Here is an 18,816-nt window from a genome sequence, read left to right as displayed (position 1 = left end):
TTCCTTCGGCCAGAGGCTTGTGATGGGCCTTGAGGAACAGTGGCAGTAGCCTGGGCTCTTTTAAGATCTTCTCTGACAAAGACTTCCAGCAGAATATCCACGCCATCGCTGAGGTTTTCATTTCACCACCATGTCTTTTTGGGAAAAGCTTTGCCTGCTCCTGCATGGTGCCTCGGTTCAGAGAGCCTAATTATTATTATTTTTTCTTAATTAGCTTACAAAGCAATAGGTCTCCATAAGGCTTTTTTCGAATTTCTAATTTTGGTCAATCTACTCTCTACTCCTTCCTCTCTCCAGCTCCTCTCCCCCACCCCACTTAAGCCCTCAATCCCAGAGTCCCTGCCCTACAGTTATAGCACCTCTGTTCTAGCCCCTTCCTGACTTGAGGCCTCTTCTCCTTATCACAGGCTCTTTCTAGCCTTCTGACTTCTACGGATACTTAAACAATGAAATGTAAAAGACTTTAAAGCTTAGGATTTATGGGTGGACAGATGGCTCAGTGGTTAAAAGCACTTGGCTGCTGTTTCAGAGATCCTGGGTTCACTTCCCAGCAGCCACATGGCACCTCCCGATTCAGTGCCCTCTTCTGGTGTGCAGGCATACATGCGGACAAAACACTTGTGTACGTAAACAGATGAATCTTTAAATTAAAGATAAAAGCTAGGACTTAGCTTTGAGGAGGAATATGTGACACTGGTCCTTAAAAAGCCAGAAAGTGCATCCGTAGGCTTTCCTGTAAGAATCTTATAGTTAGAGCTCTCGGGCTTATGTCTTCGCTCCCCTTTGTTTTAACTTTATATACGGTATAATACAGGGTCTAAGTTCCATTCCTTTGTGTGTATACAACCGTCACAGCCTCACTTGTTGGAAAAAGGCTCATCTTTCTCCCTTTAATTATTTTGTCAAAACTCAACCAGCCATTAATATATAATTTCATTTTAAACTCTATTCTATTGACCCGTACATCTTTACTGTCTAAATTCCTGAACCCTTCTCAGTTTCGAAGTCTGAAATCACCTTGGGTTATTTTGCCTGTTCTCGTTGCTTTGGTCGGGATCACGCTGGGCGTGAAGATCATTCGGGGTAACAACCGACACCTCTGTTTTCTAAGATAAGACATAGCCCCCATTTTCAAAACAGTTCTGCTGTTCCATCCTCCAGTGTAGAAAACATTTAGTTAGATATATAGTGTACATCATTTTCATGGTTTTAATGCTATGTAAACAGAACTGTACCACGTTTTACATCCAATATTTTATTGATTGTGCATAAAAAGAAAACCCAGTTGCTTTTTTTTTATCAGTCTGATAGCCTATGACTTGCATAATTAATTCTGGTTCTGGTTTCCTGGATTCATTAGATAATTATACTGACTTTAAATAGTGTTGTGCTTTTTTTCCCTCAAAATCTCCTCTCTCTCTCTCTCTCTCTCTCTCTCTCTCTCTCTCTCTCTCTCTCTCTCTCTCTCTTTCCCTCCCTCCCTTCTTCCTTTCCCCCTTTTCACTGGGTCTTATTATGTTGCCCTAGTTGGTCTTGAACTCATGAACTCTGTTGTTCTCCCGCCCCAGTCTCTTGAATAGCTAGGCTTTCAGGTACACATGTGCTGCTAATCTGTATATTGTTCTTTCTTTTTCTCGTCGTATTGCATGGTCTGGGACCTCCACCACTGCAATGAATGAAAATGACATCCCTAACTTTTCCTTAGCCATAGGGGACAGCATCTGCCTTTCCCAGCACAAAGTGTTAGCCGTAAGTGTTGGTATGTGTCATTGATCAGACTGACCTTACGTCTGTTGCTAGTTTGGTGGGGGTTTTCCCTGTAGGTTATGGATGCATGCTATATTTAGTCAAAGGCTTTCTTGGTCACTGCTGTAATGACATGCTGCTCTTCTATTTTATTCTGTCAATATGGAGAACACTTGATGCTTGAAGTTGAAACCAGCCTCCATTACTGGGATAACTACCCTCAGGTTGTGTTGTCATGACTCTGACTTAGCTCTACCTTTTCTCCAGATTCTTCTGTATTGCTCCTGCTTCTGCCGCCTAGCATCTCCTGTCCCCTTTTATAGACTTCCCTAGCTTGCATGCCCTTCAGCCTTCACCTCTTCATCTCCAAACCTGTCCCTTAGTGACTCCAGCGACTTCCCAGTGGCCTGCTCTTGGAGTATTGGCTCATGGTCACTATCCTAACTATACTGAAGACTATTCTGTGGTCTCTTTCTCCGTTCTTGTCCTAGACTTCTTCTGTGTCAGCCCTGCCTTGCCTGGCTCCGGCCCTGGCCCCAGCTCCAGCCAGGTCTTGGTTCTCTCACATTTTGGCTTGTATTCTAACCTATCTTCTTTTTCCTTTGAATTTGTCCTTAGGAGTCTCCTTCAGTTTTTAATTGCACGTCTCCTGATCCTAGATGGTCTGAGTTGCTACAACCGAGTACTATAGACTAGGTCACTTGTAGAAACATTTGTTTTTCTTATTCTGGAGACAGAAAGTCTGAAATTAAAGTGCTGGTGAGCATCCTCTTTGGGGTTCTCATGTCTTTACATGATGGGGAGCAGAGGCAAGAAAACAAATGAGCATCTCTTCCAATTAAGGCATTAAGCCTACTCCTGAGGGATCCATTCTTTTGACCTAGTCACCTCCCTACACTACCATGGTAGACGTTTTAGGGGCACTTGAACATGGCACATGTAACGTTCTTTAGGTGGCTTGCTAGCTGTCATAGAGTGGGATTTCCTTCCTTGTCATAAATAGATGTCCAATGTCATGTCTTTACATAAATGCCAAGATTCAGGGGTTGATAGGAATTGGTAATTAATGGTAACATTAGCCAGCAAAGTTGGGGCCACTGGTCACCCTAGTCTGCCCCTACCATGGGGTTCAGAGCAATCTTCAGCTGTGAGGAAGCCAGATTGTGAAATGTGAGAGAGAAATTCTCTTTGTAGAGCAGAGCAGACACTCTCTGGGACATCTCTAGAGACAGACGGCACCATAGCTAGCAAAAGCCCATCTGGCCTCTGTGCCTTCACTGGGCTGGGTTGAGGCTAACACTTCAGAGTATAGATAGCAAGGGAAACTTCATGTAGGATATATGAAGATCCAAGTCCACAGCAGAGACAAGGAAGCCCCAAAGGACTGTGGGAGTCTTGTGTTACAGCCATTGCTGGGACCCTGATTAACACTCTGAGATTCATATTCCCAAGTACCTTCCTTACTCAGGATTGGGGGCCAGTGATGCAGGGCTGGGCTTACTGCTCTGGGGTTGAGGGTAACAAGCTAAGGAGTGGAACTGGAAGAGCTCAGTCCTCACAGCCCACAGGCCGCCTCTCTCCAGGCTTCTGCTATACATGCCTCGGGGCAAGGGTAGGGAGACCAGGGGCAGCATGTTCGTATCCATGAAGCATCACTTGCCAAACTCCATTCTGAAGAACCTCAGCCCACTGGGCTTGTTGGGTGGCATTCCGTTGCCTTTTGGGGGTCTGTTGTATTGTTGAGTTTTACCTCAGTAAGTGCTCTTTCAAAAGACATGTAGCCTTGGGTCTGCTGAACAGCAGGGCAGAAATGCTTTCCACACGCACCTCAGTCAGCATGGAGCAGGGAGTCCATGAAGAGTGGGAGGAGGCAGATGCTGGCATATGGGGCTGTCAGAAACCTTTGGCTGGTGCAGAGATGGAAGCCTGTGGAAGAAGGAGTTGGGCCTCCTCTTATCCCCACTGGCCAGTGTCATTCCCCAGAGTGCTTACTGTGGTCCTGTGGCCTGGACCCACAAGAGCCAGCTTTTAGAGCAATAAGTCAGAGGCCCTTTGTGCTCTACCAACCCACACTTTTAAAAGTCAAGTCCTACTACCCTTGTGGAGTCTTTCCTATTCATATCCTCCTGATCTATTCAGAAGGTTACTTTAATTTACGACATCTCTGGCATATTTGATATGATTTTTCAGGGACTCTGTGTCCTTAGGTTCTGTGTCTCTATCACAGGCCAACCAAAGGGGTCTTTGAAAACATTAGAAAATCTCGATGATTACGTTTGACTTCCTCTAGTCTTGTGTCAACCACATCGGCGTGTGTTTGTTAGTGGCTGGGTGTGAACTTGCTAAAACGTAGACTCGGGGCTCTGCACTTTGGAGCCTTGGAGGAGCAGGGTCAGGCAGGGCTTGGGTGTCCATGTCTGTTGTGTTCCTGAGTGTCATGTGCCTGTCTTCTTCCTCCACAGCTTGTCTCCAACGTCCTTATCTTCTCCTGCACCAACATTGTGGGGGTGTGTACTCACTACCCAGCTGAGGTCTCCCAGAGACAGGCCTTCCAGGAGACCCGGGAGTGTATCCAGGCTCGGCTCCACTCACAGCGGGAGAACCAGCAACAGGTGAGCCACGGGCCTCCAGGAGGCCTGGATGTCAGCCAAGGCCTGCTGCTGCAGACAGTGAGCGGCTGGCTTGTGATCTGCCTGTCCCCCAAGGCCATGCTCATCCCTCTGCCAATCCTCCTTCCTGCAGGAAGCCCAACTCTGTGGTTCCCTAGGATCCCTTCCCTTGCCTGTGGTCTCCTTACACGGCCCTGTGGTCAAGCAACAAAAGCCTTTCTCTATCTGTCCCCCATGAGTTGAAGAAGTGAGAACAGCCAGCATTTCCAGCCTGGACAGAGACATTAACCCAGGGGAAGGAAGAGAGGAACAAGCCCTGTGGCTATGAGCCCCTTGGGGGCCCCAGCCCAGTTCTTCTCAATCCAGCTCTGCGAGTGGATGCTTCAGAGAAGGAAGATTGTCCCATCTCTCCCCAGACAGTACTTGACCAGACAGGCTGGTTATTGACAAGGCCACAGCTTGAGAAGTCAAAAGAAAACACACAGAGTTTCTCCAGAGTAAGATGGGGTGGGGACTCAGGTTGGCCTCAAGGTTTTAGCTGTTTCTGTTCAGTTCTGGGTCACCACTGCCCTTTTTCTCCATGTAACCCAGACAGATGGTCGTCTCTCCCCGCTCCCCCTCCAACACAGTGTAAAGCCATGGTACCTACTGACAGGAGACTGAGGGTAGAGGCTGGTATCCCTAAGAGAGCACCCAGCAGGGTGATGGATGGGTCTCCACACTCTTGGACCAGGCATGACTCTGGAAGTTCCTGCAGACCAGCAAATACCGGCAGAGGCTCCTGTATGCCACGTGCCATCAGCTCCTGTGGTAAATGTGAGCACACCAGCACTTTGAGCTGGAGACAGGAAGAGATTGGCCAGGGTAGCAGAAAAGTCCATACCGTGACCGCTCTGCTCACTGAAGTGTGGGCGTCTCTGTCTGGTTACAATGACATCGTTTGCTGACATCCAGATGGCCGTGTCGGGATGAGATTTCCAGGCCCTCCTGTCCCTGCCTGTCCTCTCTAACACTGCCTCTGTGGCTCTGCTGTTCACCAGGTATCCAGTGGACACTGACCAATCTGAAGTCTGACTGTCCTTGCCCTTACTTCCCTACTTTGGAGACACAAGCATAGCTATCCTAGGCTGGCTTGTAATATAGGCAAGGGAGGCTTTGAGCTTCTGTTCCCCTTGCCTCTGTCTCCCAGATCATGAGATTATAGGCATTTATTTCCTCAGGATGTCCAGATTCTACAGTGCTGGGATCAAACTCAGGGCTTCACGGATGCTAGACAGGTACCCTCCCAAGTGAATTACAGCCCTAGCCCTGCCCCCTGTCCCCAGCCCCCAGCCCCTATTCACTCAACCCTCCCTGGGCTTCTGGCCCAGCTTCTTGAAGGAAACTCTGCTCAGTAGCATCCCTTGAGTGTTCCCATTGCCCTGATAGGCTTACGTCACTTTCTACGTGCACCTGCTCGCCCCTAAGTCCCACCTTCCTCAAGAGCCTCATCTTTTGAGACAGGGTCTCTCTGTGTAGTGTAGACTGGGCTGAACTTCTCCTCTCCCCCAGTCTCCAGGTGCTGGGATTACAGGCATGGGCCATGACTGTAATCAGATAATTGTCATTTCGCAGCTCATCACTCTACTTGCTTTGGTCCTGGCCAGGCTGTTCCTGCCACTAAACTTCATAAGGATTTAGGGAAGAAACATTTTGCCATACAGTGTTTGGGGTCAAGAACTGGAGGAGTCTCTGGTGTACTTGAACTCCCGTTGTCTCACGCCACAGAAACCGCCCAGTAGATCCTGTCCCTTTCAGCAGCTGCCGTGACGATGCCTGAGAGACCAAGTACACCTCAGACAGCTACATTCTTCATCACGGGACATAAGACCTTGGGCTGAGGCACTGGATACAGACACAGCTCCTGCCCGTAAGGGGGCCTCTTAGGCCTACCTAAGGGGGCACAGCTAAAAGGCCATTGACATACCAGAGAATCTGAACTTCTATAAAAAAAAAGACCCAGAGTTAGATGGGGATGCTGGCGGCTGGGAATTGACATTCTAAGCAAGATGAAGGCCAGCTGTTTTATAAAGATGTTGGTCCTAGTTGAAGGACTTGTGCACAAAGGCAAGAAGAGCTCCCAAAGCTGGAGAAAGCCCTAATCTAATGGTTATTATATTGGGGGGGGGCATAGAACATAAGTGTTAATTCATGAGTGCCAGGAGAAAAGTTGGGGAGACAGGGAGGACTCAGAGCAGAGCAGAGTGATGCTAAAACCAGGCTGGGGTGTGGGCTGGTCCTATAGCCAGGCTAGAACAGAAGAGCTAGGAAAAGTGGGCCCAGTGGGGAAGGCATGGGAGACAGGGCTGTAATGAAGAATAAGGAAGGGTGAGTTTATCTGGCTCAGAATCCTACAAGAGGGTGCTATAACATATTCTGGAGAGCTGTAAGCTGTACAGGCGGCAGGGAGGGCTAAAAGGAAGACGTAGAGTAGTATGTACTACATGTATCCCAGAGACAGGCGAGAGTGTCATCAAAAGCAGTGGACCAGGATGCAAAAGGGAAAGGACACATTCAAGAGCTCTTCCTAGCTCAGTCCTGAATGCTAGGGCTTGGCCTGGGGCCAAGAGTTAAGGAATGAATACCAGAGGAACGTTCTAGAAACGTAAGCAGTTTCTACAGAGGCAGGGGGATGGAGGTGTCCTCTGCAAAGGCCAGGGAAAGCAGGACTGGGAGGGGGAGTCTTACTGGGGGGTGTGATGTCATGCCAGTGGGGGGTGAGGTGAGCATTTGGAAACCAGTGAGCCCCAGGCTGGATATGAGTGGAGGTGACATTGGAGTTGATGGAGGGTGGCGTCTGGACAGTGGATTTGCTCCCTGAGGCAAGAGTCTTTTGAGGACAGAAGTAGGGGATGCTTCATAGGGCACCCAGAGGAAGAGGAACCAGAAAGGATACTGAAGGAAGGTCTCAGGGTTAGCTGGTGGGTGGGATACACAGAAATCAGTGCAGAACAATGGGCAGGAGAGGCAGCTGCCTGCAGTCAGAAGGAAAGGTCTTGTGAGCCTGGCAGAGGGCTTGGCCCCGAGCCACGGCTGGGGCATTCAGACAGCCATTGGCAGGATATCTTGGAGCAGAACAGACCTTGAAGGGAAACTTAGGAATTAAATGAAGTCCAGACTCTGTACCTAGCTGACATGACTTCCTACAATGTAGCCCTGCCCCATTTTCCTGCTTTTCTCCCACTTCTCTTGCCTTTAACTTGTCTTGGTTCCTCAGAGTTAACTTTCTTCTCTCACGTTTACGGGCCACTGGCTCCCACTTGGAACTGAAAAACTCTGAAGGGTCTCAGTCCTTCAGGACTCCACAAAGCCTTGTCAAATGACAGCAGTTCACACAACCCATGGCCCCTGGAGGAGCTTTGCCTGCCTGTTGTTCGTTCATGGCTCTGACTCTTACATCCAGAATGCTGCTTGGCACATGGTAGACATCCAGAAATACTTGACTTGTTGAATGAGTCCAGCAAATACTGTCAATGGCAATGTGGCCAAGCCACAGAGGCTTTTAAGGTTTTAACGTAAGCTTCTGTATACTCAGGGCTTCACTAGGAGGCACCTTTGCCAGAGCAGAATGGAGCAAGCTAGGCAGCGGACCAGGAGGTATCCCAGAGAACCTTGGGTGTGACTCCAGCTGTTTAGTCCCCCATCCAGGTTCTGTGGCTCTAGGGAGAACCTGGGAGGTCTTCCTCGGTCCTGCAGGCAAGGCCCTGGGTATGAATGACCAGGGACTCACCAAGATGTGGCTGGAATGGTGACAGACTCATTTGCTTCCCTCTTCAGGAACGTCTCCTGCTGTCTGTCCTTCCCCGTCACGTTGCCATGGAGATGAAAGCGGACATCAACGCCAAGCAGGAGGATATGATGTTCCATAAGATTTACATCCAGAAACATGACAATGTGAGGTAGGGGTGAGGGCAGGGTGGGAGGGTTGGACCTTGATGGGAGACAGCCTTGCCTCTTCCCCCTAAAGGGGGCACAGCCTATCAGGGTGGCCTGGTGCTGTGGAACAGGCCAGCCCTGCCCTTTGTCTGTGTAGGGAATTAGCACTGTTTAATCTGAAGTAGGCGTCACAGTTGCAAGAGAGAATAGAGAAAGAAGGGGAGAAAAGATCGAGGCCAGCTACTGCTCATCCGACATAGAGAACGCACGGCCTTGGATTTCAGTGCCCCCCTCCCCCATTATAGTCCTCATCAGTACCCTCTTACATGCCCTGTAAACCCATACCCGGTTGGATGTTTGAGACCTGAAAGCCCCCAGCCATCACGGTAAAGGCTGCCCGCCCCAAAGTGCACTTCGCCTCCGCTGTGTGCTGGCTACCTCCCTCGCCAGAAGCCGCTGACAGCAGGGATGTGCAAACAGATGTAGGTTAATAGAGTGCAAAATCTGCTTATGAGTTCCACAGGGACATAAGCGGTACAGGTGGCCCTCATCCACCATGGCTCCCAAAGAGCCTGGTAATTGTAATTCTCCCATATGCCCAGAAAAGGAGCTACGGTGAGCACCAGGAAAGCTGGGTAAAAATCTCGTAAGGCCTGAATCCTCGAAGGTCACGTGAAGAGACACTTGGGAGGCCTGGGCTGTTTTCTGTCAAGGGAGCCACTGGGTTGTGCAAACTGCTCCGACCATGACTGTCAACGGGAATGGAGGGGCAGCAGGACACTGGTTTGCATGAAAAACCCCAGCAGAACCATGCAGCTTCTAGGCGTGCTCTGAAGTCTGAGACTGCCGTTCTGCATTTATGGCCCTCACCACCTGCCTTTCAAAACCCAAAGGAAAAGGCTTTTTGAGGAAAAACATAGATCTGTGCTTTTGAGGGGGGACCCCGCCGCTTCCCTTAAGCTCTTCATGTTTCATATCTGGCAGAGCCAAGATGGCCAGAAGTCACCATGGTCTCCCAGGTAGATGGCTGCCTGGCTGAGGTGCAGTAGATGCTATCGTGTGACTGACCGATGGCCATGAGCCCTGTAAGCGAGTAAGGGACACACCTCTGCCTGTCCTCGGGTGTGAAATGGTGACCTTACCGACATTAGCACTCTAAGCTCAGCAGAGCTTCTAGTAGCTTCCATTGATGTCTACACAGATAACCCGGGTGGTGGGGGATAGGGGAGTCTGCTCTGAGGAACATGGCACGGGTTCATAGCCCCAGCCACACAGCAAAGAGGTTTGCTCAAGGGAGTACCCCGAGTGCTCAGTTCACAGCGATAATTTCAAGGGATGCATCAGGTACCCTTGTGAAGACCCTGCGGTGACTTCATGTCATTAAAAGTCACAGAGCTATCTCAGTATGGAGTCAGGTCCCTGTCACAGCGAATGTTTCTATGTAGGATAAGGCAGACTGAAGACAGCAATCAGCAAAGGGGTGGGAGGAGAGAAAAGACAAAGTTGTGGTGCTCAAGGGAACCAAATCTTAACTCCTCTGGGAGGGACAATTATGGCACACACCAGAGATTGGGGCTCCAAGGTCATACCAACCTCCTGCAGGGGTCCTCTCCTTGGATCCTAGCTCAAATGCAATCTTTGGGAGAGGCACGTGCTCACGCGCGCCCCAGGTTTGGAGTGGGAGTTTAGATCGGATAGTAATGGCGGACATCATAGTTTAAAAACACAGGGGGCCGGGCTCAGGGGGAAGCCATGGAATACAGAGGTGAGGCCCAGGTCCTGGGGTTAAAAATCTCTGCTGTGTATGGACTGTGTGAGCAAGACACCCAGCCACTCTGAACCTCCATTTTCTGATCTGCCACTCATGGAGTAGTAACTGTATCCGCTTACTGCGGTTTGAGAGTCTGGAACAATGGGGAGACAGCGCTTAGCAGTTCCTGTGCTCAGCAGTCAGGAGCAGCGGTGACTGTTGCTGTTGTTTATTTATTTATTTATTTTGTGGGTTGTTATTCCACCCGTAATCAGAGAAAGGCCCGGGGTTCTCAGCTAGAGAAGGGAAGGGTGATGAGTCACATTCTTCAATCCTCTGCGGAGTTGTAATATTTAGAGAGGGTGATGGCATGCTGCTCTCTGCCACAACCAAGAGCAAGACCACAAAGAAAGTAAATCAAACTCATACAGCTCCTGGGTACCAGCCAGAACGGACGGAGGAGCTTGGACGGCTTTGGTCCTAGGCTATCACTGGCTGTGGCATGAGATCCCAGATCCCTCTCCTGTCTGAGTGTGGACAGATGGGCTATGTCAGCTCCTGTGGCTGGCAGCTTAGATAGGGTTTCTATTCCTGCCTCAGAGGGCTGAGAACCAGCGGTTCTCAGCCTCCCTAATGCTGTGACCCTTTAATGCAGCTCCTCATGTTGTAGTGACCCCCAGCCATAAGATGATTTCTGTTGCTACTTCACGACTGTAATTTCTGCTACTGTTCTGAATAGTAAAGTAAATGTCTGGGTTTTCCCAATGGTCTTAGGTAACCCCTGTGAGTGGGTCATTTGATCTCCATAGGGGTCGTGACCCACAGGTTGAGAACCACCGGGCTAGAGGAAGAGGGTACAGAATGGGAAGATGCAGACATCCTAGGTCACTCTTACCAGGAGGTCACATTATGGAGTGTCTGCATGGAGCAGAATGGCACACAAGCCAGCCCTGTCAGTCAGCTGTGGATTGTGTGTGGGTCACCTCACTGGAGCCTTGTTTTCCTGCTTGTAACCTGGGGAGGATGTGTGTGTGTGTGTGTGTGTGTGTGTGTGTGTGTGTGTGTGTGTGTGTGTTCATCTGTTTAATATATGTGTCACCTCTCAAGCTGCACTCCAAGATGTACTAGAGACAGGGAGCATGGCTTGGAGCTAAGGGACACCATCCCTGGAGGCATATGAAGACACATGCTGTTTCTGGAGATGCTTGAAGTTAAGTTACATGCTGTCTCTGAGAGTAACTTCGAGTAAGGTGCCTGTCTTAGTCAGGGTTTCTGTTGCTGTGAATAGACACTATGACCTCGGCAACTCTTATAAGGGAACGTCTCATTGGGGTTGGTTTACAGGTTCAGAGGTCCAGCTGGTTATTAACAGGGTGGGAAACATGGCAGCAGCCAGGCAGACTGGTCTGGAGAGCTCTGCATCTAGATTGGCAGGCAGCAGGAAGAGAGTGAGACAGTTGGCCTGGCTTGAGCATCCGAGACCTCAAGCCCACCCCCAGTGATACACTTCCTCCAACAAGGCCATACCTCGAAATAGTGCCACTCCCTATGGGCCGATGGGGCCAGTTTTCATCCAAACCACCACAGTACCAAATGGAGACCTTTAAAGTTGCATGCCGGGAAAGCCCTCGACCCCCAGCCTGCCTAGTAGTTTATTCTGATGGCTGGGGAGACTGCCAGGCTAACCTCAAGACCAGGTGGTAATCCACCACTCCAGAGGTCGGGGGGCAGACAATGCCAGGGACTCTTGAATTCCATGGTGGTCCTTCTGCATGAAGGTGACCCCCACCCCCAGGCTCCTCTAACTCAAACTGGTGTTCCTTAGGTTTTAAAGGTGTTTGGTAATAGAATGAGCTAGGGCCATTCCAGACTCTTCCCTGTAGGAAGGGATGGAAGGCCTCTACCTCTGGGCGGTGTGGACCCTTGCTAGGAAGCATATTCTTTCTGAAGTAGCTTGCCTTTGCTTCAGTCCCTATCCCTGCCTCCCCATGTCTCTGGCATTTCACGTGGCATGCTGAATCGGAGTCTCACGGACTCATTCCTGAGTAGCCACAGAACCCGAGGTTTTGGCAGGAGTCCAGCAAGGGGCTGCCTTGGCTGGGCTGCGAATGAAGTAACATAACAGCTCCCTACATTTAAGGAACATGGTGATGCTTTGGTGCCTCCTCCTCCCTCCAGCCCCTCTTTCTCCATTCCGTCCCCCTTGAAGGTTATCTTCTCTCCTGTCTTCTTCAAGGGCATGGCTGGATTCCCTAGGTTGCTCTAGCGTCTGGCTCAGCCACCGTGTGGTGTGGTTCTGAATTATAATGATCATGGACCATGTCTGAGATGCTCAGATACCCACGGGTGGAGTGTGCCTTCTAGGGGGGGAGTGTGGAAAGTGCCCGTCTCCAGCCCCATCCTCAGCCATGTGACATATGGACTGTGGGTAACCCAAACCTGATGCTAGAAGTGTGCCCAGCTCTATTCCTTATCAGTTATGACTGCGAGTGGCCTTTGCCTTGTAAGCATTTACTGAGAACCTACTATGTGCCAGGTGGAGCTGAACAGGTAACTGTGGGAACAGTGTGTTGACAACCCAGCCAGTTCTGCTGTGTTAACATGTGTATAGCATAAGGCATTAGAGGGATGGCTCAGCTGTCAAGAGCTTGCTGCTCTTATGGAAAGCAGGAGTTTGGTTCCCAGCACCCACATCTGGCAGCTCCCAACATCTGTAACTTCAGCTCCAGGAATCCAACCCCCTTCTGGCCTCTGTAGACAAACTGCATGCTCATGTATACATCCACACATAGACATATACACATATAAATAAATCATAAATCTTTTTTAAACATAGGTCTAATGTAAGATCTAGTGTGTTTAAAATCTGTCCTTGGGAGGATAAGTGGCATTAGAACATCCAGTGTTGACAGCCACCCCATGTCCAGAGCCAGAGTTCCCACGCCAAAACTGTGTGGCTGTTTAGCATGTCTCTGTGCCCCCAATCCCTGCTCTGGAAACTGCCTTTCTTCTTTCTGTTCTTATCAGTTGGATTATTCTAGATATCTCATGTAAGTAGAATCGAACAGAATTTGTGCTTTTGATGACTGTCTCGGCTTACCTGGCCCAACGTTTTCATGGTCCAACCAAGTTGAGGCATTTGTCAAGATTTCCTCCCTTGTCCAGACTGAGTAATATTTGTAGATGGAATTCTGCCTGTCCTTTATTCTTCTGATGCCCCCTGGGCTGTTTCCACCCTCAACGGGTTTAAGTGATCCTGCCGTGTGTTTGTGTGTGTGTGTGTGTGTGTGTGTGTGTGTGTACAGTTACTGTTTACACTTCTGCTTTCAATTTGGTCAGGGTATATGTCCAGTAGTGGGACTGCTGGTTCATATGATAAACTGGTATAATTTTTTGGGGGGTTCCCACACAGGTCTCCTCATTACAGTCCTCTTGACAGCACCTGCTCAGGGGTTTAAGGGCTTCAGCCTTTCCTCGTATCAGGTTCACTAAAGACCCCATTTATATTGGGACACAGTATGAAGGCCAGAGGAAAACAAAGGCCAACAATCAGCAAGGTCTTAGCTCTGCGCTCTGAGACCAAGGCTCTGGAAAGCCAGGAAGGAGGAGCCAGAGCGGAGAGAGACACTGATGGCTGAGCATGCCCAGTTGTGTTTCTGAGACAAATTCAAATAGGTGTGACCTGTGTGTCAGATCCTACTAAGAACTCAGACATGGGGATTATTCTGAGTGGGCTAAGTAAAGACACAGGGAAGAGAAGTGGGTAAGAATCAGATTCTAAGAGCAAAAAGGCTGATTTGCTCTCAGCCTTTCAAACATAAACGTTTTATTATATAAAGGATTATGCTTTGTAGTGAAATTGGTAGGTGGGGTAGAGAAGAAAAGCAATTCACGCAGATCTGGTTGACAGTTGCTGGGTCTCATTTCAGCCTCCTCTGTGGGCCTGTCCTCTAAGAGGCATTTCTCTGAGCCTATCATATCCTTGGAAGAGTGTCCACAGATCCCACTGGGTTCTGTTGTATGTGCAGGATGTGGTAGGGGGTGGCCTGGAATCTGCAGGAGGCCCATGGGCTAGCTAGTAAAGTAGGTTGCAGAATATGCCTTGATCTGAGGTACCCTGACTTCTCTTGGACTCTACTTACTGAAGGAATGCCCTTGTCCCTGTCAGGGTGGAGAGGCTGTGGACATATGGGATAGATTCTCCCCTTAATGGCATTGTTCACACTGGTCCTTGGTCATCTTCCCTTTCCTGTCCAGCCTGGGTCTCAGGTAGTTTTCATCTGCACCCAGTGGATATGAATGATTCATTGCTCTCCCTTACCTGACAACGTTGCAAGGCTGCAAACCCAAATGTCTCTCCAGGCTGGGTGATTTGGAAAAGATTGAGTGTGGGTGTGGCAGGGGACAGCTCTGTGAGACACAAAGAAATGGTGTCCTGCACAGGCCTAGCCACTCAGGCTTCCTGCCTATACATAGTGGGAATATCCCAGGGTGCTTCTGGATACAGTGCTATCAGCATCTTAAGAGATGCTCTGGATGAGACTGTACATCACTTCTGTCTTGACTGGACAGGCTAGTGGGATGCAGTTGTTAGCCCTGCTAACCCCACCCAGTCCTAAGTACACTGTGCTGCAGACTGTCCTTGTGTATAGGATCTGGGCAGGATGTTGGTAACTCATAAGTCATAGGTCTTTTGGCAATAAGAGGGGACAAACCTAAGGAGATGCCTGTGGACAGAGCAGGGCTGTGGAGAGCCTGTGGTGAGCATTGACTCTTCCTACACTTGTAGAAGGCCGGATAGCTAAGTAGTGACAGAGGAGAGATCATTAGTGAAGTATTCCCCGTGTGGGCCACACTAGTGTGGCCAAGAGGAACTCTCGAATGTCTTTTTTTTGCTTGTCTGAGCCTGGTGCTGGGCTATAAAGTGACTTTAGAATCCCCAGTGAAATGGCCAGGAAACTCAGGCCCTGGAGCAGGTAGTCTGTGTTGAGGAGACCCTATGAAACACAGGAGCCTCTGTAAGGGATAGTCATAAAGCAGCATCCTCCCACAAACAACAACAAAAACCATAGAATAGACTTTGCTTCTCAAAGGGTGGATGTGTATGCAAGTAGCAGTTTCTACAGATTGGCCAGAGAGGTTTTGGGGGTAAGAATTGGGGCCTTGGAGATCTTAGGTGAGATTCTCCCAACCCAGGTCAGAAGACCTGCTTGGCATGGCTCCTGGGGTGGCTGTGGGTGACCCACCTTCCCCTCTGAGAGAACCTCAGAGAAGACTCAGCAACTAGAGAGAGCTCAGGTTTCTAAGCCTCCCTGGTGATAACCACACTGTCTTTTGGCCTTGAGAACCATGTCCCACTGCTTCTGTGAGGGCTGCAGGGGACAGACCCTAAGCATCATGGGCTCCTCTCTGAGGTGGCACGCTCTGATCCCAGGAGGCCACGTGTGGCAGAAAGAAGGATCAGGATATGTTCTCTCACTTGTGCTGGTCATGAGCATTCTCTTCCTTTCAATAAATCAGCATCAGGCATTTCTAGGGCCCAAAGTGTTGACCTCCAGCTCTTGTAAATGTGGCTTCCTTATCTAAAAGGTTGCTTTCCATGGCCTAGGTTATCTAGGGCCAGCCACATGCAAGAAGGAGAGGGGTGCTAAGTGGCACAGTAAGTAACTGAGGGAGGGGGGAGGGAGGGGGGGAGAGTTTATTTACCTCAGTGTATTTTGTTACACTGCCCCGTTTTTATCACTGACCTCTTACTATGTCTAAGTGATAAGTTAAACATCATCACATGTGTCTGTGTGTATGGTAAAGCACTGTCTCAGTATTAACCGTGACCTTGGGTGTGCATTAAGGGATTTGGAACTGATTCCCACAGGTAAGAGGCTCTATGATATGAGCTTCACAGAGCCTATAGGTCAAGATTAGCTCGTACTTGTCATAGACGTATGAGTCGTGTTGTTATGAGAGGGGGGAAGGGCTGTGTGACAACACGCACTGAAGGAAAAGATCTGAACAGTGCAGCCTCTGACTTAGGGATGTCAAAGATTGACAGCCACCCCAGAGGAAGCACAAGTCTCAGGGAGAGCGTGACCCTGGTTCCACCAGCACCGTGACTTCAGAATTCCAGTCCTGGAACTGCAGGAGCATGCATCTCTGGATTTATGCAACTTTGGAATGGCAGTCCTTTAAACTGTCAACTGTGATATAGGAGTGATTGCTAAGATTTGGAAGTGGGGGGTCAAGAGTCAGGCAAAGCGGGCAGAGCCTGCTCTCAGTGAATCCTTCAGCCACAAATTCTGTAGGGACAGGGATATAACAGTGAGTGAGTGTGGTGAGAGTCTCTCCCTCAAAGAGCTCACAGTCCAGTAAGAGGAGGTAGACTAGAACAGTAATGGCTGTAGCGTTAGGTGCCATGGTCCCCCTGATACATGGAACCTACTTTCCCAGGCCCCCGGGAGATGCTCTAAAACCGTGCCTATGCAGCATTCTCCCCGTTCCGCTAAACTACCACAAACGTTAACCTTTCACTTCATTAAAGGGACATTTACAGCTTCTCTTTGCCACTGCCAGCATCCCTCTCCATTCTTGAGCTTTGGAGCCATTGTAAACTGAAATAAGGCTTCCTGAACATGGCACTGTGATGGACACAGCAGTGGGTCTGATAGCTGAGACAACCTCTAGGTTACTGTTGGACAGGCAGCGCACACAGCGTGTATACACGGCAGGCAGCGCACACAGCGTGTATACACGGCAGGCAGCACACACAGAATGGATACGCTGCTAGACAGAAGAGAAGACTCAGGCCCAGGTTGAGTATGAGTGAAAAGGAACATGGCTTCCTCAAATTACACAGAAAGGCACACTATCTGGAACCCTCAATGTGTTAATTTCTAGAGCTTCCGTGGGATGGTTTCAGACTACGGTTGGCTGTGGGCAACTCAATGATGGGAGGCCAAAGAGTGCCGAAGAGGGAAGTGCTGCGCATTGAATGGTTAAAGTGCAACAGAGAAAGGTGTTGGGGAGGACAGTGCACCTATGTGAAGCATCACGTGTGTAATTCGGGGTGGTGGGGTCCTGTGGAGAGGGCGCTGTTTAAACACGCCGTGGTTCTCATCTCTAGCCGCATACTGGAACCACCAGAGAACAACAATAAAACAATCACTGCAGAAGAGCCTTGGCCCTGATGGATTAACTTGGAATCCCTAGGGCTGGAGCTCTGAGGCCTCACCACAGGAAAGCTCCCCAGGGGATTGCAAGGGACACCAGACCTGGGCTGCTCCCACGCCAGTAAGAGTAGTGATGGAGAAAAGAGCTCACACAGCCGACAGGGCCTTCTGTGAGTGGCCAGAGGCCTGTCCCCTGTCAATGACTCTGTGATCTTGAGTTTGAAGAATCCATAAGCTCACACACCTTTGCCTCATGCTTCTGGAGCTAGCTTCTTCCTCATTCTCTCTTTTGCTGTTTCTGCAGCTGGGGTCGCCTGGCCCCATGGTAGTCCTGCTTCTGTGGGGCAAGGGGGCTTTCCCTGTCTCATTCTGGGGTCTCAGCGTCATAGTCCTGTGGTGCCTGGCGAATCTAACCTTAAAACAAGGTGGCAGCTAAACAGAGCTGCTTACCGTTTCGTTGGCTTATTTCCAGCTGATCTTGACCCTGGTTGCTATTGGTTTTTATTTCCTAGAAGGAAAAAAAATCCGTTTTTATAGAGATTGAGAAGCCTCCCCGAGAAACAGAAGAATAGGGAGACAGAATACTGTCTCCTAGTGTGTTCAGGCAGCTTCCCTCTAGACAGCGAACCCATCTATGGGCAGGAAAAGTACCAGAGTTTGTGAGACCTCATTCATCTCTAATCCACCACCAGGACAGCCATGGGGCAGCCATCTGATGTCCACACCTTTCTCCCTATCCTCTCTCATCTGTGGCCTGTCTTATCCATCTCTCTTGCTCCCACTACTGGACTAGATTGGAACTGGGCCGGGGGTGGGGGGCTAGAGGACCCAGACAGACACTGGTGGCTGCTCTCATGCTTTTTGGCCAGGGATAACCAGGACCAAACCCCAGGCTATCTTTCCTGGTAGCCCAGCCTGCTACTATGTGCCCCGATAATTTACTCTGGGGGTTTGTGAGCAACTGTCCCTCACAGTGGGGGTACCACAGTTGTTATTCTCTGAGTGACTGGGGCTGACAGACCACATTCCAGGTACCTCTCGGAGTGGGCTTGGCTGTGTGGCCTTGGGCTGGCGAGTCAATGTCTCTGTGCTTGAATTTCCTTCTCTTAAAAGCAAGTGCTAGCCTCATAGGGTGGAAGCTGTGAGGCTGAAATGAATCTATGTAGGAGTGTAAAGGGATATATTAATATATATTATTTTACTTTGTGCTGCTGGGGTAGAATCCAGGGCCTCCAGTGCTAGGAAAGTTCCCACAGCCTCAATGTATTTAGAATATTGGTTTTTTAAAATATATTATTAAGTTAGTTAAATTAATAAACGTGATAACAAAATAATAAATAAGATATTTATTATGGGGAGGAAAGGCAAATGCAGGCCAGAGCCTTTATTGTGTTTCCTTGGGAAGGGAAGTGATATGGGGTGAAGAAGCTGATTGGACAGTTTGGATAATTCCAGGGACCCCTGGAGTGTGGGAGTTATCTCAAGATGCCCCTTAGCTGTCCACGGTAATCTGAGTCTGCAAGGGTGGCGAGACTCTCACTTGGCTAGGCTGGATGTAGGAAGTGCGCACTAAAGTAAGCTGTTCGCCATCTCTGGGACGTGACTAGCCCTGGGAGGGTCAGAAAGGACACAG

At 49.5% G+C, this 18,816-nt stretch overlaps 1 protein-coding gene across 1 annotated transcript in view; it reads left to right on the top strand.

Moving 5' to 3' along the window:
- The window catches only part of ADCY5 (adenylate cyclase 5), a 146,264-nt gene that overhangs the window by 85,706 nt on the left and 41,742 nt on the right, over nt 1-18,816 (top strand). The window contains exons 2-3 of the mRNA XM_080918647.1: nt 4,209-4,358; nt 8,172-8,293. Of these exons, the coding sequence (XP_080774773.1) occupies nt 4,209-4,358; nt 8,172-8,293 (272 nt within the window). The remainder of the gene's footprint in view (nt 1-4,208; nt 4,359-8,171; nt 8,294-18,816) is intronic.

Source organism: Micromys minutus (genome assembly GCF_963924665.1).
Source record: "Micromys minutus genome assembly, chromosome: 7".
Taxonomy (NCBI): Eukaryota; Metazoa; Chordata; class Mammalia; order Rodentia; family Muridae; genus Micromys; species Micromys minutus.
This window is presented reverse-complemented; position numbering and strand designations above follow the sequence as displayed.